Source organism: Castor canadensis, chromosome 15 (assembly GCF_047511655.1).
Source record: "Castor canadensis chromosome 15, mCasCan1.hap1v2, whole genome shotgun sequence".
Classification (NCBI taxonomy): Eukaryota; Metazoa; Chordata; class Mammalia; order Rodentia; family Castoridae; genus Castor; species Castor canadensis.
Window position 1 is genome coordinate 78,924,512 of NC_133400.1, and position 25,588 is coordinate 78,950,099.

Genomic DNA, 25,588 nt, shown 5'->3' on the forward strand with positions numbered 1-25,588 from the left:
AACCTGAAATGGACTAATCCATAAGATTCTTGTTGCAATGGTTTGTCTTGATCGTGAGACAATGAAATTCCTGATTCCTCCTCTCCTCAGTGCTCTGCTGCCTAACTCAACAGAGAACACTGGATTCTCCATTAGACTTACAACTGAGAGCTGGAGGTAGCTCACAAGTTAAAAACCAGAAAATAGAAAGTAACAACTGTGTTCAAATTCTTTGCAGGCTTACAAACCTGATCTATATCACAGCCCTAAGGGACATGGTATCACCTACCAGTCGGTCACAGCACTGTAGAATTGGCATAAGCATACAGTACAAAGGTAGTAGGTAATAACCATGGGTACTGGTATGTAGGGTAGTTATAGCTATCTGTATTATCAGTTTTCTGCTGTTATAACAAAATATCTGAGGCTGGGTACTATATTTTTAAAAGAAGGTTATTTAGCTCAAGTTTTGGAGGCTAGAAGTCCAAGATCAGGCAGTCCTATCTGTTCAGCCTCTGGGAGGACCTCATGATAGAGAGCATCACAATGGTCAGGGCAAATAAGGAAGAGATCATTAAGGAAACAAGAAGCCAGAGAAATTCAGGTGCCAGGCTTACTCTTTTTATAACAACCTACTCTCAGAGAAACTAACCAGAGTCCCAGGAGAACTACATAAATCTCTTCCAAGGATGATGCCCCACAATGACCTCATTCCATCCCACTAGACCCTACCTCTGAAGGGTCCACCACCTCAACATCTTCACACTGGGCACATCAAGCTTTCACATATGAGCCTTTGAAGGACATGCTCAAACCATATTCAAACCATTGCACCATCCCACAGTCCTCTAATATGGAAGACAACAAAGACACTTACACTATGAGTCCCTTGTGTAAGAACACAAAATGTCTAAACATTTGTGATTTTCAGGGCTGGGGCTCAGACAGTGATACTCCAAAGCATAAACCTCAAAAGTAGTTTCTGATTTTCTCCTGCTCGCCTGTCTTGTGCCCCTCATAATCCCACGAGGCAAGTCTTAAAAACTAGAATTCCTCATCACCAAGATGTATCATAGAAACTAGAAGCTCTTTTCTCCACAGCCAGCCATAAAAACCAGAATTACTATTATTATTATTACGATTATTATTATTTCTGTCTAGAAGCTGGCTGTAAAGAAATTAAAACTCTCAATCCTGCCTCATACCCAGAAGAATTGCTGTAACTGAATGGCTAAAAAGAACCTGAATAGAAAGATCTTTGTGTGTTTCCCCCCTCAGCCTTTTACCATTAGCTCACCAAACCTAAACATAAAAATGAATAGTTCACCCCAGGTCTTTCCATGTCAAGTAAAACTACAATGAAATCAATTCCTTATGCTTTTCTCTTGTTAACAAGTTTTGTTATTGCTGCATGTTTTGTTTTGTTTTTTGAGACAGGGTCTTAGTACATAGCCCAGGCTAGCCTCAAATTCACAATACTCCTGAAAGCTGGGATTTCAGGCATGTGCCACCATACCCCATTTAACCTATCTTTTGTCACATGGGTATAGGCCATGACTCTTTATGATGGACAGGAAAGCACCCCCACTTTTCCACGCCTATATTGGTAAGGGGACTTATTTGCAGCAATTTATAAAATTTGAATATATATTCAACAAAACAGAATGAACTTCTAGTCTATTCCAGGCCTTAACTGAAGTGGCTTACAACCTAAAAAGGGAAACGAAAGTAACACAGGCCTAAATACAAAAGAGAAAAGGTGTCACAGAAGCAATGTAAACCCTCATGCAAGTTGAAAGGCAGAGAGCCTGTAGGGAGAGAAAAGAAGAACCAGAAAGGTTTTTGACACATGGTGGTATATGCCCGTCATCCCAGCCATGTGGGAGGCTGAGATGAGAAGACCATCGTTGCAGGCCAGCTAAGCAAAAAAAATTTTCAAGACCCCATCTCAACCGGGTCATCACAGTGATGGTGGGAAGCCTAAAACAGGAGGATTGTGGTCCAGGCCAGCTTGGGCAAAAAGTGAGACCTTATCTCCAAAATAACCAGAGCAAAAAGGGTAGGAGGTGTTGCTGCAGCAGTAGAGTGCCTGACCATCAAGCATAAAGCCCTGAGTTCAAACCTCCGTACAGCAAGGGGGAAGGGAGACAGACAGCCAAGAGTTTTGAACAAGGAAATAATCTAGTCAGATCTTGGCTGCTGGAAAGAAATTAACCTACTGTCAATACGTAAAAATGGTTCATAAGAGAGAAAATAACATTACTCTGATAATTAAGTAGGTTACTTAGGATGCACTTGTTGAAATGCTCTTCAATTTTGTTCTGGCTTAGGGGTATGCTAAGAGAATTGTCTCAGATTTACCTCTAATTATTCAAGAAGCCATAATATATTGTAAATCCCTCAAAAATAATAACAAGTTCTACTTTGAGTAATTGTTTCAGTATGCATGCCCTCAGCCTGAGTACTCAACTAACACTAAGAGAGTCTCAAATATGAAGCTTCAGTGTCCAGCACCCTACCTAATAGTCCTCAACTGCTGTGCAGTTCAAAGGGATTGGGTAAGACACTCTGAACAATATCTCACAGTCTAATTTTTACTTCATCTTAGAAAAGGAAAGCCAGTTGTTATTTTGATTTGGTAGTGCATTTTAATAATTAATTCATCATTCTTACTGCCTGGTAGCCATACTGGCCTCTTTTAAAAATACCAGAATACATTTTTTAAAAGAACACATTTAAATCCTAAAACTTACCATCTCATTTAAAAATATACTAGCTAAGTTAATTAAAGCTAAATTATCGGGCTAGAGGTGTGGCTCAACTGGTAATGCAGAGCTCTGAGTTCAAAACCCAGTACTGCCCAAAAAACCCACATAAATTATTAAAAAGTTACTATTTTAAAATGACAGGCCTATGTCTGATTAATTATAAACTGCCTATTACCATAGTTACAATCTTGAGAATTCTGAATTAATGCATATCCAGGAATGTGTGGCAGTCATTATCAAATATTCTGAACACCCATGAACAAATAACACAAAACAGACTTGCTTCTAAAGAACTTAAACCCTCATGATGACAATTTCATCCTCAGATTATCTTTACACTAATACGCAAAAAAATTCAGAAATTTGCCCACAGTATCCAGAAAAATCACACCAGAGCCTCAAATGAATCTCAATGGTATTCTCAATGGATTGGATTAGTTTTTTCTGATAAGCAGATACTGTGATGTCCTCAAAACTTGTGACTGTCAATCATTTGGGATGACTACCCATTATGTTCAGGTTGCCAGAGAAGGATGTAATTGAGTCAGTTTACAGACACAATACTCCTTCAACAATGGCCAGTGGCGGGGGGTGTGGCTCAGAGGTAGCGTGCAGTATGTGCTTGGGGCCTGGGTTCAATCTCCAGCACACAAAACAAAACAGAAGGAAAAAGAGAGAGAACCAATGGAGAGAAGGTTATGTTAGGCCAGAAAATCTACATCTGAAAAGCATAATATTGTAAAACCACTTAGGCATGAAATACCTTAGAACAGCATTACCTCAGAATGGAAGGTAAGGCTGAGGAGTTAAGAAGGAGCCAAATGCTCAGGAGGTCTTATAAGCCATGCTGAGAAGTCAAATTACCATGAAGGCTTCAGATTCAATGAAATACTTTTATCAGAAGAGCCATACAATTATACTCACCGTTTTAAAATATCACTATCAACCACCTGGAAAATGACTGGGACAGACTACAGGCAGGAAAGGACAGTTAGAGGCTTCTGTATTAATCTAAAAGCAGCTGCATGAATGGAGGGATGGATTCAAGAGCTATGAGGAAGATAGGCACACAGGCTAGAGCAACGCTGCAGTCGTCGAGGGGCATCTTCAATGTGTCTGACACACAGCACACAGTACATATTTATTGCTTGGAATGTAGAAAATTACAACTACAGAAGTCAAGATGACACCTAGGCTCTTGACCTCCCTAAGTAAAAACTGGTGTACCAGTCATCAAAACAGAGGAAAAGCATAATTGAGAAAAAAAATTTAGTATCATTTTGAATATGTCAAATTTGAAGTAGATGAAGCACACCCAACTGCAGTAAAAAGTCAGAATGTTAATTCTTTTTAAAAGTAATCCTCAGAGCAACCCCATCAGTGGGATATTTTTATGCCTAGTTACAGTGTGAAAAGTGATCTCAAAGAGGTTCTCTCTATACATGTGCAACTATAAATTTTGCCCATTTACTAAGAGTAAATGTTGTAGGTACAATTTAAGCCCAAAGCCAACAAAGTCTTCCCATCAAACAACAGTTCTGGGGAAAAACTGATTGTGGTTTTTAATACTGATTGGACAAAGTGAAATGGATTAAAAACATGCCTAAGTCTGTACAGTGTGTACTGGCCCTTTAGGGGTAGTTTGATTAAGAATTCAAATTTACTATACATACATATATATATATACGCATATATATATACATATATATATGTGTATATTTGCTTATACACACACATATATATATATATGTATATAAGCAAAGATATAATGAATTAGTAGAGACGGTAGTGATTCAAAGACACCTCTTGTTGGCACCAGGCTTAGTGGTGCACACCTATAATCCCAGAACTCAGAAGGCGGAAGCAGGAGGACACAAGTTCAAGCCAGCTTGCACAACACAGCAAGGCCCTGTCTCAAAAAAACAAAACAAAAACAAAAAAGATAAGGTCAAGGGCTGAGAGTGTAGCTCAGTGGTACAGCATTTGCCTAGCATGTGCAAGGCTCTATGTTTGATTCCCAGCACCACAAAAAATAAAATTAAGTTAAATTAAACTTAAAAATGAAATAAAATAAAACAAAATAAAGACACTTCTTGGGTTTTAAATCAAGATACTGGAACACAATAAAATTATCAAGTAATGAATGAAGAACCAGACTGGAAAGTTAAGTACTTTTTTTTTCAAGATTGTTTTTTAGGTGATAATAAAACAACCAAAAGGGACACAAGACTGACCAGCTAGAAAAGTATTAATAATTTGTTATTGGATAAATTGAGTACTCTACTATGTACCAGGCATTGTCTCTGAAATACTAGGGATAAAAATGACAAGTTCTCATCTTCATGGAGTTTATATTCCAAAAAATGGACAATCAGTTAGTCAATTTAATATCAGGTAGTTTTTGGGTTTTGTTTCTGTTTGTTTATTTTGCAGTACTGGGGATTGAACTCAGGGTTCATGCTTTGTAGGCAAGTGCTCTATTACTTGAGCCACCCTCCCAATGTCAAGTAAATGTAACAAGGAAGGAGTGAGTGAGTATGGATGGATATACATTTTACAGATGGTAACAAAGGAAAGCCTCTCTTAGAAAGTGACTTTTGAGCCAAGTCCTGAATGATGTGATGACACTGAGACCACAAACTACCTTAGGGAAGGAACCAGGTATGGTGTGACATGCCTGTAATTCCAGCTATGCGAAGGCATAGATAGAGAAGGATTGAAGTGCAAGCTGGCCCAGACAAAAAACATGAGGCCCTATTTGAAAAATAGCTAAAGCAAAAAGTGCTGGGGGTTTGACTCAATGGCATAGCTCTGAGTTCAAGCTCCAGTACTGCCCAAAAAGAACAACAACAAAAAACCCTTAGGGTAACCTAAGCAAAGAAAATAACACATGACAGCTAGAGAGGCAGAATAAGCTCTGAGTGCTCAGATAGCAAGAATCCTGGCGCAACAGGGTCTGGCCGTCATAACTGCATGAGAGACCCAGGAAGGGGCTGGATCGAGGGCCGCAGTAAGGAATTCGCATTTTCTTCTAAGTGCAGGTAAGTGACCTCTATCCAACATTTTTAAAAGGTCAATGTAGTGAAAATCAATTATAAAGAGCAAAAGTGGCAACAAAGAGTCCTACCAGAAAGCTCTTGCCTACTCAGGCACCGTGGCTTGCCTAGCAAGGCTCTGAGTTCAATCCCCAGTACTACCAACAACAACAAAAAAATATTGTATTACATAAATCAGTCAATTTCTGATTCAAGGTTTCAGGGCATGAATAAGGATGATGTCAATTTTGAGAAAAAGCAAATGCTAGCTTATCAAAAATATCAAGTGAGTTAGAATGCTTTGTTGTAACTCACACACTTACTAGCAGACAGGTAAAAAAGAATATTGCTAAATGTATTCTACATACTGTGTTCTGTATGCCTTACCAGTAAAAAACAAAAAAGGAACATGGGAGTCTATTGGACTCTGCCCAAGGATTGTTAACTGGGAATTTCTAAAGGGTCTTCCTAGGCGAACTTTCATTAAATTTCAATACATGGAACATGAGGAAAGAACTGCCCCAAATTCCAGAACTTGACTAACTTTAAAAAGTAAACTTTTCTGGTTTTGTGTGTGGTAGCACATACCTATAATCCCAGCACTCAGGAGGCTGAGGCAAGTGGATCAAAAGTCTGTGACAACATTCCTGCATCCAAGAAGTTTACTGTCTAGCAATCGCAATGGACACATTCTCAACTCAACAAACATTTATTAAAAACCTACTATGGTAGGTGGCAAATGTACCTCAGTGGTAGAATATTTGTTTGTGTAGCATGTGCAAGGCCCTAGGCTCAATTTCCCACACCACAAGAAAAACTACTATGGGACTGGAGGATATGGCTCCTCTAGTAAAATGCAAGCTCAGTGTCCTGGATTCAATACCCAGTAAACACAAAACAAAACAACACAACACAACAATGAGAAAACATACTGCGCAGTAATAAAATAAGGAACAAAAAATAGTGTAACATCTCTAATGCTTAATCATTTGATAAAGACAAAAATGTTAAAATGCCTTGCAGGAGTTTGGGACAAGGTAGAAATTACAATGGACTAGAGCAGTGGTTTTAAACTGGGAGCCAGACTTTTTCAATCACGACTGAAAGCAGGGTGCCACTGGTATCCAGCCAGTAAAGGCCAAGGATTAAGCTAAATGTCCTACATTGTGTAAGACAGATCCCATAAAGATATTTACCTAGCCCAAACTGTTAAACATGTTGCTACTGAGAAACTCTAGGCTATAGTAATCAGGAAATAATTCAGGTATATCGAGTTGGATTCTGAGTTGTCCTTAAAATATGAAGACATGTAGAAGGAGGAAACAATAGAAACAAAAGTTAAAAGGCAAGAAGAGCCTGTGTTTTTACTGGGCGTTGTAGGTGCAAAAAACAGGTTTGACATTAAGAAACTGATCTGTTTGGGGTTTTTTTTTTATTTACTTTTTCTTACTAAGAAATTTATCTGAATCCAATGCAAACATGTGACCAAAAAATCATAGGAACATGCTTGAGGCCCTGGCTTCAAAACCCAGCACCATAAAAACAAAGTCGTCAGTGGGACATAAAGGTTAGTTGGTAGCTAGATTACACAGTACTATTAAAACTAGAAAAAGGTGCTGGAAACAGAAGAAACAAATATAAAATTGTTTTATCTTAAGCATTTAAGATGAATGTAATGAGTTGTGAAACTGCCTGAGAGCAGCAACCAGGTCTCCTTCATCATTCTATCTTTAAGTGAATGAGCACTGTGTTGTTTAATAGTGGCTGAGCATTTATAACAAATTTCCCAATTTGTTACTTGTTTAGCATTATTAGTCAGCTCTAAAGTTCCATTTACTGCTAAGATTCAGGAACTTCATTCAAATTGGAACAAAAAAAACTAGCATCCATCAAGTGCCTGTATAAGTGTACTGTGGTAGGATTTCTTACATATTTCATTGACTCACAGAACAGTTTTCCCTTCTTTAAAGAGGAGAACACTGGAACTAAGAGAGTTTACTATGCCTATGTTTTCACTGTGAGCTAGGTGGTGGCACAGGTAGGACTGAACCCTTTTCTACTCTTAACCCAAACCTCCAAGCTTCAGTGACATGCTTAAAGAAAAGTCAAAGGAACAAAATTCAAAATTCACCTTTCATAACCACAACATTGAAAGATGCATAAAGTAACTGTCAGGTTGTCCTTACACTGTTTCTATAGTAATTGTTCAATTCTCTCTTATGGGACCTGGATATAATATTTGGCTTGCTTTCATTTTACACTTTATGCCAAGGTAGTTCCTAACTGCATTCAAATCACCCCAAAATTCTCTTCCCTCAAATTCAAATCCCCTAATTATTACTCCAAACCCGGGGGTAGGAACCCAAAAAGACTCAAGAGAACGACACAAATTCAGCATTTCAGACACGTTTCCAGATTCAAAGTCCTCTTCCATACTTCACGTGCAAAGACCTAGCGTGGGAAAGACATCCCAAAGTCTCAGGTCCTCAATTGCGTTTCAGCTGTGGCCAAGTATTTCATCTTCGTATCTCCCAACATTTCTACCCTTACGGAGCTCTCTCCTCCAGAAACCCTTACACAAGAGATTATAAAACCCTCTAAGGAGCCTTAGCTAAAAGATTCTGTTAGTTTCAGATGCTCCTCATTTGGCAAGAGAAACATTTCTGCTCCCGGGTTTACAATCCTTCTCCAGCCAAGATCCGCCTCAGCCCTTCCCTGTTCTTCCAGAAGCAAAGTCCCAGCACCAGATGCTCCACCAGCTGCCCCTCCCGGGCCCTTCACACCAACCCCTTAAGTTCCTTCCAAACCCATGGTACTAGCTCAAGGCCCATTGGAGGGGTTCTGTGTCTTATTTCTTCCTAAAAGGATGCACTAGCCTCCCCTTCTCCCAGCTCTTAACGGAGCCACGGGAAAGGGGAAGAGCTTGGTCATGGCCTTAAAGTCCACAATGTACGCAGGCGGTGGGCAGAGGGGGCTTGCAGAATAGTGGGGAAATGGACAGCAGAGCGAGCGGTAAAAACACTTACCAACATCCTGGTCGAAGGGATTGGTGGCAAAGAGAGGCATCTCCACTGCGTGCCGGGTGTCCGCAGGAACTCCCCCTCGACACACGGGAGTCAGGGTGCGATGGAGGATGAAAGACGGCTCAGGTAAAAACAGAAAATACTGATTCCACAGGGGTCGCGACAGCTCCTCCTCCCATCCACCCCCAGCAACCGCGGCAGCGGCGGCAACAGCAAAGGAGCCGAGCAGGCCCCCGCGCAGAGCATGTCGGGAATCTAGGCGACCTCAGCACTGCCTTCCTCAAACTAACCAGAATCCGACCGGTCAGCGCAGGTCCACCAACAGAGCCCCCTCTATCTCATTTCTATTTTGATTGCCCACACGTGCGAGAAGAATTAGTGGCTGCATTTTCTGCTTTTCCCTTGGCAAGGCGGCTCCGGAGGACAGGGTCCTCCAGGCGCACCGAAGCCGACTAACGACCCCAGGAGTGAATCAGACTGAGACAGGGTCCAGTTGGGGTAGGGCGAAGTCCTTTTTTTTTTTTTGCTTTTGCTTTGTTTTGTTTTGCTCTCTGGCTTGTTTTTTCGGCTGTCATAACATTGCAGAACCTCTGGAAAGGGATGGGGATTCTTTTGGATCATCTTCTAAGTAAAAAGTCTATGAGTGCGGTTCGCTGACTGGGATGATCAGAAACTTGCTTAGATGGAGTCATGTGAGCTGAGGAGCTGGCTGGAATCCCTGCGGAGGGGAGTGTCAGGGCGTGCGGTGCGGGGCGGTCGGAGGAGGAGGTCACCGCGCCGCGCGGCTCCTCCCCGGGAGTCCCCCGTGTGCGGACAGCTCGGGTCGTGGGGCGTCTGCACCTGTGACTAACCCGGCAGGCACCAGGCAGCTGCGGTATTAGAACTGAGCGGTTCGCTGCTCGAGGTCGCCGCCCCTAACTGCAAAACCAGAATGAAAAAACGGAGCTAGCGACTGATGAGTGATTCCTAGCAGCTTAATGTGTTGATTTCAAGACTTCTTTTTGCACCGTTTTTTTAGGTGCAAAAAAAATTAGCCTGTAGGCCAAGTAGAAATTTTAAGGGCCATCTCCTGGAGATTTGGGACAAATTTAGGAAATTCATCTTGCACGTAAATCGAAGTTATGTAAATTAAACCCAAATTACAACACTTCCGAATGTAGCTGGAAACAAACATTGACACGTCAACGATTAGATTGTAGTACACAAAATGTGCTTACAAAACCCCAGTTAAAATGAAACCCCAACTCTGAAGGTGAAAAATGCAACTTAAAGTAGCAGTTAATGTTTTTCCTCATTCAGACAAAGATAGACGAATCAAGAATGTTGGGAACTGAACAGTTACATATGTTGGCTGAAGTGTAAATTAACAGTCTTCCTAAGGGTACTATTTGAAAGTATGTAACAAGCTTTTAAAATGTAAATACGTTTGGACTTAGCAATTCTACTTTTTGAAACTTATCCTAAAGACATTCTTTTAAAACATGGACGATGATATACATGGCAATATTGGGTATAATATCAAAGCATGGTTAGCAATTAAAATATCCAATATTAAGGGATTGAACAAATTATTTCGCCTTTTGGTTGTCTATTTCCTCATCTATAAGAAAGAAGAATAATAGAGTTGTGAGGGTCAAGTGGATTAATACAAACAAAACCCTTGTAACAGTGCCTGGCATCCAGTAGACACTAAATAAGTAACCAGTCATTATAATTACTATTGGTCAAATAAGTTATAGTACATGTGATTTTAAATCCATATAGCCAATTGAAAGTGACATTATAGATCTGTACTTATATTGGAAATCTGAATACATGTTTTTGAAAGGTTACAAAACTAAAATACAAATACTCTTCAACTTAAAAAGTCTGAAAGGAAATTCATGAGAATATTATTCTTTTGGAATGTTAAGATTCTGGATGATGCTTTTGGTCCTCGTGCATTTTATATTTCCCTAATATTTTCTTTCAAAGGCAAAAAATAAAAAACCAACCATGTTAAAAACAGCAATGAAAAAATGTGGTTTGTTGGTACCACCAGGTTCTTAATATTTAGAAGGGCCAATGTCAAAAACGTATCTGTGAAAATGGGCTGGAGATGTGGCTCAAGCTGTAGAGCACCTGCTTTTCAAGCATGAAGCCCTAAGTTTAAACCCCAGCTTCACAAAAAAAAAAGTGCTGTGCTTTCATTATGACAAGAATAAAATTTTTCCAAATTATCACTACATATGAGAAGCAGAGTATTGTCTCTCAAAAACCTGCTCTGGATTACTAGGCTGACAGAATCAAGTGACAACTTGTCCACCTCAAGTTACAGAGCAGCATCTTGGGGACATTATCATAATTGTCCTGTATCAGGGCCAGATAGTTATGAAAATGTATTTGGACATGCTTTCTGCTCCAGTAATGAGATTGAATTGTTCTGTTGCCAGCAATAAGCTAGTGAACAAATTGTTCAAGCCTTAATTATCAATATGTGAATATGGGTAGTAACAATAATAACACCCATGTATTCTGACCTAGAAAAGTGGCTTTAGCAAGTTATTGGGCGTCTTTATGATTGCTATGCTACAAAAATAAACATTTTTAAAATACAAAATTCATGATTTTTTATATTTAAAGTAGAAGCCAAATATAAGAAGCAAACTGTTTGTATTTTGAAGCTAGTTTCCCTTTAGAACACTGAAACTACATTGCTTTTAAAACATTTTAGAGAGACTGTCTCAATTTCACATTGTAATGTTTCTATAATACTATGTTTAACAAATTCTATTATGATTTTAAAATATATCCCATTATTCTCAGTTTGATTTTGAAAATTGTTCTACATTGCAAACAAAGACACTGACATGCAAACAGAATTACTCCAGGACAAATCTATAATTTTAAGATTTAGGGAAAAGAATATCTCAGAAAGGTTATTAACAGTTTAATAGTTCCAATTCAAATAAGAATGACTAATATTTCTCAGGTTCAGCCCTTCTTCCCTAGCTTCATTGTCACTACTGTAGCTCTGATACACTTCATCCCCTTATCTGCAGGACCCATGCTTAGCCAGGTCCAAGAATAGTAAATAAACCAGTTTTAAATTGCAGGCCTTTCTAAGTAGCATGATGAACTCTCACACCATTGTGCTCCTTCTAGCCTCGTGCATCATTTTGTCCAGTGTATCCATACTATATATGCTACCTCCCATTAGTCACTTCCTAGCCATTTGATTATGATATTAACCATATTCGCATAACTTTTATTATAATTGTTCTATTTTATTGTTGTTAATCTCTTGCTATGCCTAACTTCTAAATTAAACTTTATCATTGGTATGTATGTGTAGGAAAAAACAATACATATATTCGTATATGTGGTTTATATGGTGCAGTACTAGCTACAGTTTGGGGCACCCATGGCCATATCCCCAATAGATAAGTGTGGGGGGGAAACTACTCTAATACTTTCACATCCCAATATATTCTTCTTTCCTACTGCTATATAACAAATTGTATCCCTCAAAGTTCCTATATTGAAGACTTAATCCCAATGCAATGGTGTGTTCTTTAGGAGATGATTAAATTTGGACACCCTTTTGATGGGATTAGTGGGGATTAAATAGTGTCTTATAAAAAGAGATGCTACATCACTTGCTGTCTTTCTTCCTCTGCATTATGAAGACACAAGAAGGCACCTATCTAAGCAAGTAAGAGAACTCTTGCCAAAACCTAACCATGCTGACACCCTGATTGTAGTGTTCCAACCTCCATTACTGTGAGAAAATCAGTTTGTTTCAGTCACTCTGGCATTTTGTTATGGCAGCCCAAGTTGACTAATACAATCACATATCCCCAGACCATTCTTTCTAATATGCAAATATAATTGTATCATTCCCTTAAAATTCTTACATGACTCTGAAGTCATTCAATCATTTGATAAATGTTAACTCCCTGTGCATGCCAGGTGCCATTCTAGATTCTGGGAATCGCATAAAGATAAAAGATCTATGTGAACTTACCCTGTATTGGAGGATAGCATAGTGGGAAGACTTAGTCATTAAATAATTAAATTGTCTGATTACAAATGTGGGGTTTTCTGCTTTCAAGATTAAGCCCTAATTCTTTAGTATTGCATCTTTCATGAACTAGTCCCTAAGTACCTCATCTCTACACAGTTTTTTCCTCATACTCTGTAGTTGTTCTGAACTCCTGGCAATTGGCCACATATCCCCATCCTTTCCATATCCTCCAATGAACAACTCTTATTCAATTTAGATAGATCCTGGACCTTCTGTACATCTCCATTCAGACTTCATTTCCCAAAAGCATTTCCTGACTTAGTACCTAACCAATAAAAGGCACATTGTAAATATTTGTAATTAATTGGTTAATTGGCCACTTGTGTCACAGCACTTAATGGTATGACATTTGTTCTAGATATTGATTACTACATAAAACCACCCCAAATTTAGCCTCTTACATCAAAAACAATCATCTGGTGCTTACAAATCAGATATTTGATCAGAGCTCAGCAGGGGCAGGGACAGCTTGCATTTCTTGAAACACAGTATCAGAAGGAGTAGCTCAAAGGTTAGGATGACTCTACAGTTAGGGCTGCAATATTTGAAATTTTGCTTGTTATATATCTGTCGATTGATACTGGCAGTTGACTGGATCATTGAGGCTGTTAGCCAGACAACTACATGAGACTTCCTATGTATCTCCTTGGTTCCTCCCAGCACTTTGAATGGACATAAGTCTGTGCATTCCAAAAGATAGAAAGGGGAAACTACTAATTTCTTAAGACCTGTACTAGGAACTGGGTGCAGCATCATTTCAATAGTACTCTATTGGACCAGCACTCACAGTATCTACCCTCAAGGGAGGAGGAAGTAGAATTTACCCTCTGGGGAAGGGAATTTCAAGGAATTTGGGGTGTCATATTTAAATGCTACCACAATATTATAACTTTTTACCTATTTATATAAGCATTAGTTTTTTAATCATTTGTATTTATGGGCTTTCACAGGTATCACATAAATGTTTTTCAAATGCATTATGAAATATGCTATGATTAAATGTCATACTTCCATTATTGGCCATAAGGAGGTAATAGGATTTGGACTTCTCACCATAAGCAAATAGAACACTAGACAACAATACATGGAATGACTGATTTCAAATGTGAGATGACAGGCAACACTAGAGTGGGATCCTGAGCACAAAGGAAACATGCAGTAAGCCCTGTGGTTGCCAATAGCTTTCCGCCCAGAATCAGTTTCTGGACTGTGGCACAGGGAGAAGGAATCCAAAAAGAACCAGAAGCTCTCGAAGTATTGAAGAGAAAAAAATCAGAGTTTGGTGAAGCTAAGAGATAAGAATTTGAAGGAGTGAGTAGGAAGGTGCTCTGCAGAGAATTGAGACTTGCTGGATGCTAATCTAGTCATGGGCAAGGTAAAGTTCTACAAATCTAGAACTTTCACAGAAAGAACAATTATCAGGGAGCAAAACCTGAAAATCCCCAAACTTCACAATAATCTGGGAATCATTTCAGTTCTCAGAATCAGAGGTAAGAGACCTAAAACACTGGTTATTAGGTAAGCACCCCAAAGAGGTGATGTCTTAGTAAGGGAAAGTAGCCTAAGAAAGATGGCTGCTTTAGATTTGCTCTTAAAAAGTAACTCTTGCTGGGCACCAGTGGCTCACACCTGTAATCCTAGCTACTCAGGAGGCAGAGATCAGGGGGATCACGGTTTGAAGCCAGCTTGGACAAATAGTTAGGGAGCCCTTATCTTGAAAAAAAATCCATTACCAAAAAAAAAGGGGGTGGGAATTGGTGGAGTGGCTCAAGGTGTAGGCCTTGAGTTCAAATCTCAGTACTGCAAAAAAATAAATAACTCTTGAAAGGATCAATACATATGGACAACACATATGTTAATGGTAAAACAAAGTATAAAACTCTTAAAAGGAATATCCACCCCATGTTGGTCAGCTTTATGTTACTCTAACCAATACCTGAGATAGTCAACTTAAAGAAAAAAAGGCTTATTTTGGCTTGCAGTTTAGAGGTTTCTGTCCGTGATGAGTTTCCTCTATTGCTTCAGGCAAAAAAAGCCTATCATGGCAGAAGCATGTGGCAAAGCAAAAGCACTCACCCCGTGGCCAGTAAGGAAAAGAGAGAAAGAAAGAAGGGGTTGAGATCCCACTATTCCCTTCAAGGGCATGTCTCCTATGACCTAAAGACCTTCTACCAGGCCCTACCTCCTAAAGACTCCACTACCTCCCAATAGTACCAAGCTAGGGACCAAGCCTATAACACGTGGGACTTTGGGAGACACTTCAGATCCAAACTGTAACATCCCTCCAAAAAAAAAATACCAGCATTCAAAAATGTAAAATTCAAGGATGGGGCTGTAGCTCAGTGGCAGAGCACTTGCCTAGCATGTGCAAGGTCCTGAGTTCAATCCCTAGTACTGCAAATAAATAAATAAATAAATAAATAAAATTCTAGAACTGTCATACCTCCATCCAGTAGCTTGGATGACAGGCACACACTACCATGCCCAGCTTTTTCCCACTGAGATGGGGTCTCACTGGCCTTGATCCATGATATTATCCTCCCTTGTAGGTTGGGATGAAGGCACATGCCACCATGCCTCACTATTGGTTGAGACAGGTCCTTCAAACTTCCTGTCCAGGCTGGCCTTGAACAGTTATCTTCCATATCTCAGCCACCCAAGAAACTAGGATTGCAGGCATGAGCCACCAGTGCCAGGCTATTCCCACGGATTTGAGAATTTCAGTAAACCCTAACTATAGCAACAATAACAATGTTACCAAAGCCCACATTGCTGAAAATCAGTAATAAAGACAAAAATCTTAAAAACATCCAAAACCAAAAAGATATGTTATATACAGATGAATAAAGATAAGATTACAGTACACTTACAATAAAATTACACAATTTTAAAGACAGCATGCAGTACATTTAAAACTGTAAAACTTCAAAATTGTCACCATAGAATTCTATAATAGCCAAAATATCTTTTGAAATAAAGGTGAGAGCAGGGGGGAGGAGTGTAGCTCATTAGTAAAGTTTGTCCAGCATGTTCAAAGCCCTGGGTTCAATCCCCAGCATACAAAAGATGAAACAAAGAATCACATGCAAAACAAACAAACAAGAATTCATCATCAGCTATGACCTCAGAAAGTACAGAAAAACCTATCACAAAATTCAGCAGCTTTGTGATTAAAAAAAACTCTTTAGCAAACTCAGGTAAATGGCATCTTCAAAAAACCTTACAGCTACCATCTTTAAAAATTTTTTTAGCATAAACTAATTGTACAAAGGGGTTTCAATGTGATATTTTACAACATACATAGAATGTACTTTGATCAAATTTATCCCGTCTACACTACTTTTCCTCAATCACCCTCTCTACAACTACCATGGTGAAAAAAAATGATGAGTGCCCATTTTCTAGGCAAGCACTCTCCCATTTGAGCCTCACTCCCAGCCTGAATGCCCATTTTCATTACTGTATAGGTAGTTTTTTTTCGTGCTAAAGGCAAAGAAAGAAAAGAGTGTTTTGGATACTTTCTGTTCAAGATGGACTAACAAGCTAGATTTGTCCTCCTACCTGAAACAATTGAAAAGTTCTGAGGACACAAACAATGAGATGAGATGAGATGCAAATGAAGTTTTAGGAATGCCTTAGATTACTGCCTGTGTAGATTTTCTAGGCTGTGGCACTGACAGTCTCCTTGAGATGAGGATATTGGGTGCCCACGGCACAGGACAGAGTACTTGTGACACACAGGATTCAGGAGGTCTGCAGATGATTCCTCCTGGATATTTAGCTGGGCATTGATCAGCTGATGCATGTGAAGGAAGTACTCAAAGCTAGAGACAGGGGCATTAGAGAGAACTATCTCTGGAGCTTGCAAAAGGCCAAGAATGATGCTAGTTTCCATCAGACAGGAAAAAAAAATACCGTCATTTTTCAGAGGATGTATAGGGAAATAACACTTTTTTTCTATTCTCATACTGTTCATAAAACATTTCTGTGACCAGTTGTGTATGGAGTTTTCCATACTGATTCTCAAGTTCTCTGTGGATACCAACCAGGTGCCCAACAATTAAACTCAATTCTCACACCATCTACCTGACAACAGCATCAGATCCCACAGGTTAATTTTTCTCTGACAACACTGCCCCTATTTCAGACACCTTGTCTTTTGTGCTTCCAACTGATTGTCTATAAAACCAGATGTTCTATAACTCCCTTCTTGGATTAGATTATTTGCTAGAAAGGCTGATAGAATTCAGGCTAACATGTTATTTCCATTTACCTGTATATTATAATGAACATAACTCAGGAACAGCCTAATGAAAGAGATACATAGGCAAGGTAAGAGGGAAAGAATATGGAGCATTCATGCCATGGGGAGTTCTTATAATTTATGTTGCCTGAGCATCCATTTCTTAAAAAGATTATTAGCATATAATAGTTGAACATGGGGATACATTGAGATATTTACATATGTGCTTACAATATATCTTAGATTTACCCCTTCATCATTCTCCTTTATCCTCCTTTCCCTTTCTTAGAACAATTTCAACAGATTTCATTCTTCTATTTTCATATATAAATATAAAATACATTCACCATATTCACTATCATTCCCCCTTTCCTTATGTCCATCCTACTCCTACTTGTAATTATCCCTGGAAAACACCTATTTTACCTTCCTAGCCTTCATTTTTTAAGGTGTATATTAATAGTCCAAGCGGGTTTTGTCTTGGTACTTCAGGCCTGTGTATATCCTGCTTTAATCAAATTAATGCCCCCCCCATTACTTCCTATTTCTCTATCACCATGCTCCCCTAATATTCAACAGCTTATAGTACAGTATGTTATATTTATATATAAATGGCTTGCTTCAATATTTTTCACTCTGTAACATTTTCTTTCCCTCTCCTGCCTCCCATAGTCCTCTCAGACAGACTCACATTTTTGTTCTCTCTCACTCTATTTTCTATCTATCTGATTATATATGTGTTTCTATATGCATCTAACTTATAGGTAACTTCCACATATGAGGGAAAACATTCGACCTTTGACTTTTTGAGCCTGGCTCACTTTGCTTAAAATGATATTCTCCAGTTCCCTTCATTTACCTGCAAACAACATAATTTCATTCTTCTTTATGACTGAATAAAACTCCATTATACATACACCACATTTTCTTACTTCATTCATCAGCTATGGAGCATCTGGGCTGTTTCCAAACCTTGGCTATTGTGAATAGTGTGCAATAAACATGGGTGTGTAAGTGGTTCTATCATGTCCTGGAGCACATTCTTTTGGATACACTGGGCTAAATATAATTTAGACTTTCTCATTCCAGGAGTAGGCTTAGTCATTCTTTATACTGGTTCTAGTTCTCTTCCTCCTCCCAACTTCCCAATGTGGTCAATCCAGATATCTGTGTTATACAGCCACCTCCCTACGGGACATCTACATACAACCTATTTGAATCACCCCAATGACTCCCCCCAAATCCATCATGTACTGTACAGAAACACCACAGTGGCCACCTCTCCGTCATAATGTGACTCCACATAACTTGTCCCTGCTTGTTCTATGGCTACCAATTAGAACTTTCCAAAGAGAAACCTGTTTGAGGAACGCCCTGGATCCCAGCAAAGTCCCACAGGAACCTCACCCTCTGTCTCTCCTGTTCCCCATCCACTGGTTGAGCACCATGTCTTGGAAAAACTATATTCTTCTCAGCCCTGGGGGACATGTTACCCTTTTCTGCGGTTTATAATAAACTGCTTCTTTTATTCTGTGTGTTTTCTTAAGTGGCCTCCTCTGTGTCTCTTTTGACCAACACACCCAGCCCCACCTTCTCTCCTAGTCAGGGCTCTTCTGGATTGCAGCTATGGTGGCCTAAGTAAACTGACTGACCACAAGTCAGACAAAAGCTACAAGGGTGTTTTCCAGTATAGATACGCCTTGACTAATAGTGGGATTTTGCCCTGATATAAACCCATTGTAAGTTGAAGATACCGTAAATCTAAAATGAATTTGTTAGATCCGGAGGCCTAAGGCAGATTTCCATCCCCCCATAGAGAGCACTTGCATTCTACATCCTGAGGAGTTAAGAGGCCTGCATTTCTGTACCCTGAGATGGAGTTGTAAATCCACATTTCTGCACCCTAAAGAAAAGATACAGGGTCTGATAGATCTGCCACAGGGCTGATGAGCAAAATGCTCCCAAGATTGTTTCCCCTCCTCCAATAAAGGTGCAATCCAAACCAGTTCACCTGAGAAAGCCCACGAATCCACAGCCAATGGGAAAACCCCACCTAACCCAGAGTTAAAGCATCCTTAAAACCCCAGTCTTCACCTGAGCAATGAGTAGCCGGTTTCTGGGCTCCACTGCACTTCTCTATCTGTAGACTTTCCTTTCTCTCTAATAAATCCCACTTTGGCTCATCATTCAGCTGCCTCATGAGCCAGTTGCCTGGCCTATGAAGGTAAGGACCCTCCATATCGGCCTGCAACACTTCAAACCGGCACGTAACAAATTTAATATCTAACCTACTGAGCATCATAACTCAGCAACACAGTGTACTGTGTAGAGTATAGCATACTAGTTGTTTCCCTTTGTGATTGAATTGCTGACTGGGTTTGGGCTTTACCTAGGCTGCCCAGCCATCTCAGAAGACTGTTGTCCTATACATTGCTAGCCCAGAGAAAGATCAAAATTCAAAATTTAAAATACAGATTCTCCTGAATGCATATTGTTTCTGCACCATTATAAATTTGAAAAAAAAAATCCCAAGTTGAACTGTCATAACCCAGGGACCATCTGTACAAACAAGTTCCCTGTAAAAGGGACACCTGGTCATGAATAGGACACTTACACATTAAGTACTCTGTCAGGATAAGGAAGTAACATGTGAAAGGCACATGGTGAAAGGCCCACAAACAGCGTAGAACTAGGGCTTATAGCCACTCTCATGACAGAGATCTAAAGAACAAGTTAGAGGGAAAAAGAAAATTAACAACCAAAAAACCAACATAAAACACATGTCCTCTTCAGGTACACAACCCTCTGAGCCTCTTCTGGTTGTTCAGCAACCCAGAAGATCTCCAAACCTTGTTCTTTGTGTTTTGTGTCCTTTATTATATAGGCATGATTGGTTGAATTTCTGGCCACTGGTGGTCAACAAAGCCTTTAACACCTGACTTCCTCTCTGGAGGTTGTGATGTGGGGCTGAAAGTTCCAACTCTTCAATCCCATGATATTTTCCAGGCAACCAGCCCCCATCTGAGGCTACACAGGACCACCTTGCCACCAGTCATCTCATTAGCATACAGAAAGGCACTACTTCAGGGGTTCTGAAGATTTTAGAAACTGCATGCCAAGACAGGGGGGCAGAGACCTCATATAGGTCCCATACTATATCACAGAGGTTATTGGGTAGAGTACTCAGGCTAGAGTAGTCAGAAGTGTTTTGCTTCAATGGCAAGGCAAAATTAGCTTTAAACTAAAAGTTGCTTTGGCCCATCTGACAGCTTAAAAGCAAGACCTGAGAGGATCAGGATGTTTTCAAGTAACATAACTATGTACCAGAGAAAAGCTCATAAACATTCTAGGAACACAAAAATATCCAGCACTCCCCAAGATAAAACAGACATTCAATCAAAACCACCTGAAATATAAAAATATAAAATATATACAGAAAATAAAAATGTACCCGGCTAACACTAATCAATACTGGAGTAGCTATATTAAGATTCTGAGAAATGAATACTGAGTGATACAGAATGTTATTTAATAATGAGAAGGGCATCAAATAATCTGGAGGACATAATAATTCTATACACTGTTACGTGTAACAGAGCCTCAAAGTACATGAAACCAAAACTGAAGGAACTTTAAGAAAAAAATAGACAAGTACATAATTGTAGTTGGAAATTTTAATTTCACTGTCTTGATATCAATAAGGCAAGTAGAAAGTCAATAAGGTTGTAAAAGACTTGAAAAATACTAGCACAACTAACTTAATTGAAGTTGATAGAACATACATACACATATTTTTCAAGATGCGTATGATGTATTTATCATGATAGATAATATGGGTTACAGAACAAACTTTGTGTGTTTGTGTTTCAGTAAAACTGTTTGCAAAATCAGGCAAGTGGTCATTGAACCATTACTATATAACACTGAATACAGTTAGAACCAGTTTCAATCTCAGGGTCCATTTTATGGGATAGAACAGGGCAAAGGAAAGAATTTAATTTCCTGTCCAGCATATTTTACTCCATGTTACCAAAGGAGCTTATGTATCTGTCTGTTTCATGCTGTCATAGTCTGGGGTTTACTCATTTCTTATCATTTACTTGCTGTTTGGTTGGGGGGCTCTGTGTGTCCTGCTCATTTGTCAGAGAAACAGCATAAAGGGAAAAAAATGGAGTTGTCTGTGGAGAGAGGATGTCCTCTCTTTGACTTGCAAACAACTGTTGAACTTAAAAGAATTGAAATGTATACAAGTTATACATTAGAAAAGATATTTACTAGGTAGTGGATCTCAAAATGTTTTGTCTTAGGGTCCCTTTGCATTCTTAGAAAGTATTGAAGACCCTTCTAATTTTTATTTTTTGGGATTCTGGGGCTCGAAGTCAGTGCCTCGTGCACATCAAGCATGGGCTCTCCCATTGAGCTACACTCTAAGCTTTCTTTTAATTTTTCTAAATTTTGTGAAACAAATCTTAATAAGCTTTAAAACAATTCAAGTCATACAAGGTATATTCTCTGACTACAATGGAGTTAAATTAAAAATACAAAAGGGTATTTAAAAAATTTTTTTAATTGTTTATTCATTTATTCATATATGTGTACATTGTTTGGGCCATCTCCCTCCCCACCCCCACCTCCCTCTCCCTACTCCCATTGCTTCCAGGCAGAACCTGTTCTGCCCTCTTCTCCAATTTTGTTGAAGAGAAAACATAAGAGATAATAAAAAAAGACATAGCATTTTTGCTAGCTTGAGATAAAGATAGCTATACAGAGAGATTCCTAGCATTGCTTCCATGCACATGTGTATTGCAACCCAAATTGGTTCATCTCTACCAGACCTCTGCACTCACTACTTCCCAGTCACCTTCCCATAGTGGCCTCTGTTAGTTTAATATTACTTTATTCACTCCTCTACAGTGGGCACAACAAACACTTTCGCGTTTTACGTTTCCTACCTTTCCCTATTCCTCTTGTACACGTTCTCCCCTTAGTGTGACCCATGCAGAAGGGTGTTTTAAAAAGCCCAAATACTTGAAAACTAATCAACACATTCCTCAATAACCCAGAAGTCAAAGAGAAATAAAAATGGAAAATTTTTATTTATATTTTATATAATTTGTATGTATTTGTATACTGTATTCATAAAATTATAGTATATTCATTTGTTATAGTATTTATTTACAATATAACACCTATAGGAGGTGAAACCTTTCTTGGTCTCAAATTAATGATCTCAAGTATCATCATAGGAAACTAGAAAAAGTAGCAAATGAAACCTAAAGCAAGCAGAAGAAATAATAAATGTAAGCATGGAAATCAGTGAAAATGTAAACACAAAAACAATAGGGAGAATAAATAAAGCTAAAAGCTAGTTTTATGAGGAGAGTGGATAAAAGTATAAATGTAGGCAGATTGATGAGAAAAAAAGAAAAGTCAGACATTATTAATTTCGGAAATGAGAAAAGTGACATCGCTACAGAAGCTACAGATGTTAAAATGATAATGAAATATTGTGATCTACTTTTTCCTTTTTTTTTTTCTTTTGGTACAGGGAATTGAACCCAGAGCCTGGTACATGCCAGGCAAGTGCTTTTTTGTTCACATTTTATTTTTGAAATAGTGTCTCTAACTCTTCCCAGTCTGCTTTGAACTCTCAATCCTCTTACCTCTGCCATCTGAGTAGCTGTAATTACAGGCATACTCTAACATGCCTGGCTTATAATGACTGACTTTATTAAAAGGACAATGTGGAAGAAATGACAAATTCCTTCAAAGACGCAAATGACTAAATCTTAACCAGTATTTTACCTAAGTCACTCTACTTCTGTTAAAGAAATTGTATTTCTTGTTCAAAGCTTCCAGTCAAGTTACTTATAGACCAAAAGGGCTTCACTGGATGTTTTAAAAAGGAAATAAGGATATTTGGAGTATTCTATCTTCATTATTTTTCTCATAGTGATGCTTTCATAGATATATGTATTATATGTGAATTATAGCTCAATAAAACTGTTAAAAGTAGCCAGAAATTACATCCTTTACAACTGTTTGTGGTTATGATGAATATTTTTAGGTCATCACTTTAGAATGAGAGAAGATATGTGTTTGAGAAAGCAAAGATGTTTGAAAACCACAGTCTCAGACCCCACCTCAGCAGCTTGATTGCTTTTCCTTCTGTAAGAGATATTCTAGAACAACTGGTCTTTTTTTTGCTTGTTTTTGGTGGTATTGTGGTTTGTACTCAGGGCTTACACTTACTAGGTATGCACTTTAAGGTATGAGTCACACCTCTAGCCCTTTTTGTTATGGTTATTTTAGAGATAGGGTCTTGCTTTTTGCTACACTGGTCTAGACAGGAATCCTCCTATTTTACGCTTCCTGCTGTCTCTGGGATAACAGGTGTTCATCACCATGCCCAGCTTTTTCCCATTGAAATGGGAACATTTTTGCCCAATCCTTGAACCTCAATCCTCCTGACTTCAGCCTCCCAAGAAGATAGGATTAGAGAGTGAGCCATGGGTGACTGGCTTGCTATTTATTTGTTATTTATTTAATGGGAAAAGTTGAGCAATCTTTATAGTGTCAGGGTTTTTTCATAATAAAAGTTTTATAATAAATATAAAGTCTCCCAGTTTACTATCGTTTAGTTCATGACTTCCACTTTTGCTTCCCTTCCACTATAAAGATCATATTTAATACATAATAATTGCCACAGACTGGCTAACTGGATTAGCAACACTTACCAGCTAGTCTGGACTCATTGTGATTTCTCTAACGCAGTCTTCAGCTGGTATATTCTGAAGGCTCTTTGAAAAGGAAAACCTCACCAAGGAATCTATTTACCATTCAAGGATTCATCAAAACAATAACTTCAGTTTTGAAGGTAATTCAAGGTTTAGCACAATGAAAAACATACTTGCTTGCTATAGGGAGATTTATAAGAAGAAAAAAAAGCCAACTTCATTTGAAGTCCCCTGGATTATATCTCTGCTGATGTGTGCTTTCCCCAAAGGAACATTTAAAACGATACCTTTAATATTCTGTTAATTCATATAGAATGAATGCTTATAATAGCATATGTGTATGTTTTGTTTTATTTTCGTGAGCAATATTGTAAGATATGAAATGGTTCTTCAGGAATGAAGTTCTTAATTATATACCTATAGAACTAAAGGTTTTTACTTAAAGTCTTAACTTTTATCTGTTAGTCTAGAGCCAAATTTGTATGATTGATGATGTTCTAAAGGAGATTCTAGGTAAGTTCTAGAAGGACTTTGCTGTGTCTGAGTTTTCACATCCATAAAAATTAAGGAGAGCTGGGTTTGGTGGCACATGACTGTTATCAGAGCACTCTGGAGGCTAAGGCAGGAGAATCCAGAGTTCGAAGCCAGCCAGTGATACGTAGTGAGATCCTATTGAAACTGGATCCTGGATTCAGGTCCTGGAGAAGTTGATTGAAGAAGCTGGGCCAGGAGTTAAGAATAAAGCAAGTACAAAGTTTATTGAAAGGATAGCAATGGATGGAAGAGGCTTAGGGAAAAGAGCTAAGCAGTAGTATAGCTGGAGTCTAGGAGTGATATAGGGTGCTGCGAGGCTTTGGTCCGACTATTCTACCTTGAAACTGTATTTGCGATTGGCTCAGCTTCTTGCTAAACTCAGTCACATGTCCATCCCTCTTCTTATTGAACAGAGCATTCCAAGAAGGTCTGGACAGCTCATCCTGGCCTTGGGGCCCACTACCCAGATTGTGCAGCTACATTTTGTTATTTTGGTAAAGGACTTGTTATTTCTCTGAGAAGCTTGTTATTTTCCATGGCCCTTTAGATGTCTGCTTCTAAAGAGCCTCTCTCATGACAGTCTCCTCTGTCACTTCTTCCCTCACACTATCTTAACAAACAACAAAACAGTGTTGGCTATAGCTCAGTGGTAGAGAGCTTACCTTGTATGCACAAAGCCCTGGATTCAATCCCCGGCACTACAAAAACAAACAAATAAAACATGCTTGGCACATGAGAAGTAGTATGTTACTAATATAGCTTGATAGTTTGGAATTCATTATTTGTAAGATTTTCTTATCTACTATAAAACCCTGCTAGTTTCATGAGAATAAGCTCTCATTTTTCATTCATGTGGGCAACTAGAACATAGTAAATTACTCACTTTTTAAAGGGACAGTTCCACAAATCTGTTGATGTTATTTATTCCTAGGATATTTAAGGTTTATAAAAAATGTTATTATATTGAGCTTTGTAAAAAACATAACCATTGTGAGGTACATCTCATGTCAGATTCAATGTGTTAAAGGCACATTTGGGAAGGAAACTATTAACCACAAAACACAAACCTGTTCTGCCACAATACTTGGGTATTATGTTAAACATATCAATAGTATGATAAATTTTAAACTTTAAAATACTTGCTGTTCATGACATTTAAAGTCAGCTGTAAGTAACAATTATATACAGAGAGAAATGCACCCA

At 38.7% G+C, this 25,588-nt stretch overlaps 1 protein-coding gene across 3 annotated transcripts in view; it reads right to left on the bottom strand.

The window, feature by feature from the left end:
- The window catches only part of Stam (signal transducing adaptor molecule), a 68,533-nt gene extending 59,497 nt beyond the window's left edge, over nucleotides 1–9,036 (bottom strand). For 2 of the 3 annotated variants that reach the window (XM_020180979.2, XM_020180978.2), the window contains exon 1: nucleotides 8,809–9,035. In XM_020180979.2, the coding sequence (XP_020036568.1) occupies nucleotides 8,809–8,848 (40 nt within the window). In that variant the 5' untranslated portion in view covers nucleotides 8,849–9,035. Of the gene's footprint in view, nucleotides 1–8,808 lie in introns of all 3 variants that reach the window. The other variant, XM_074056582.1, reaches the window with a different exon arrangement.
- Between the last annotated feature and the right edge of the window lie 16,552 nt (nucleotides 9,037–25,588).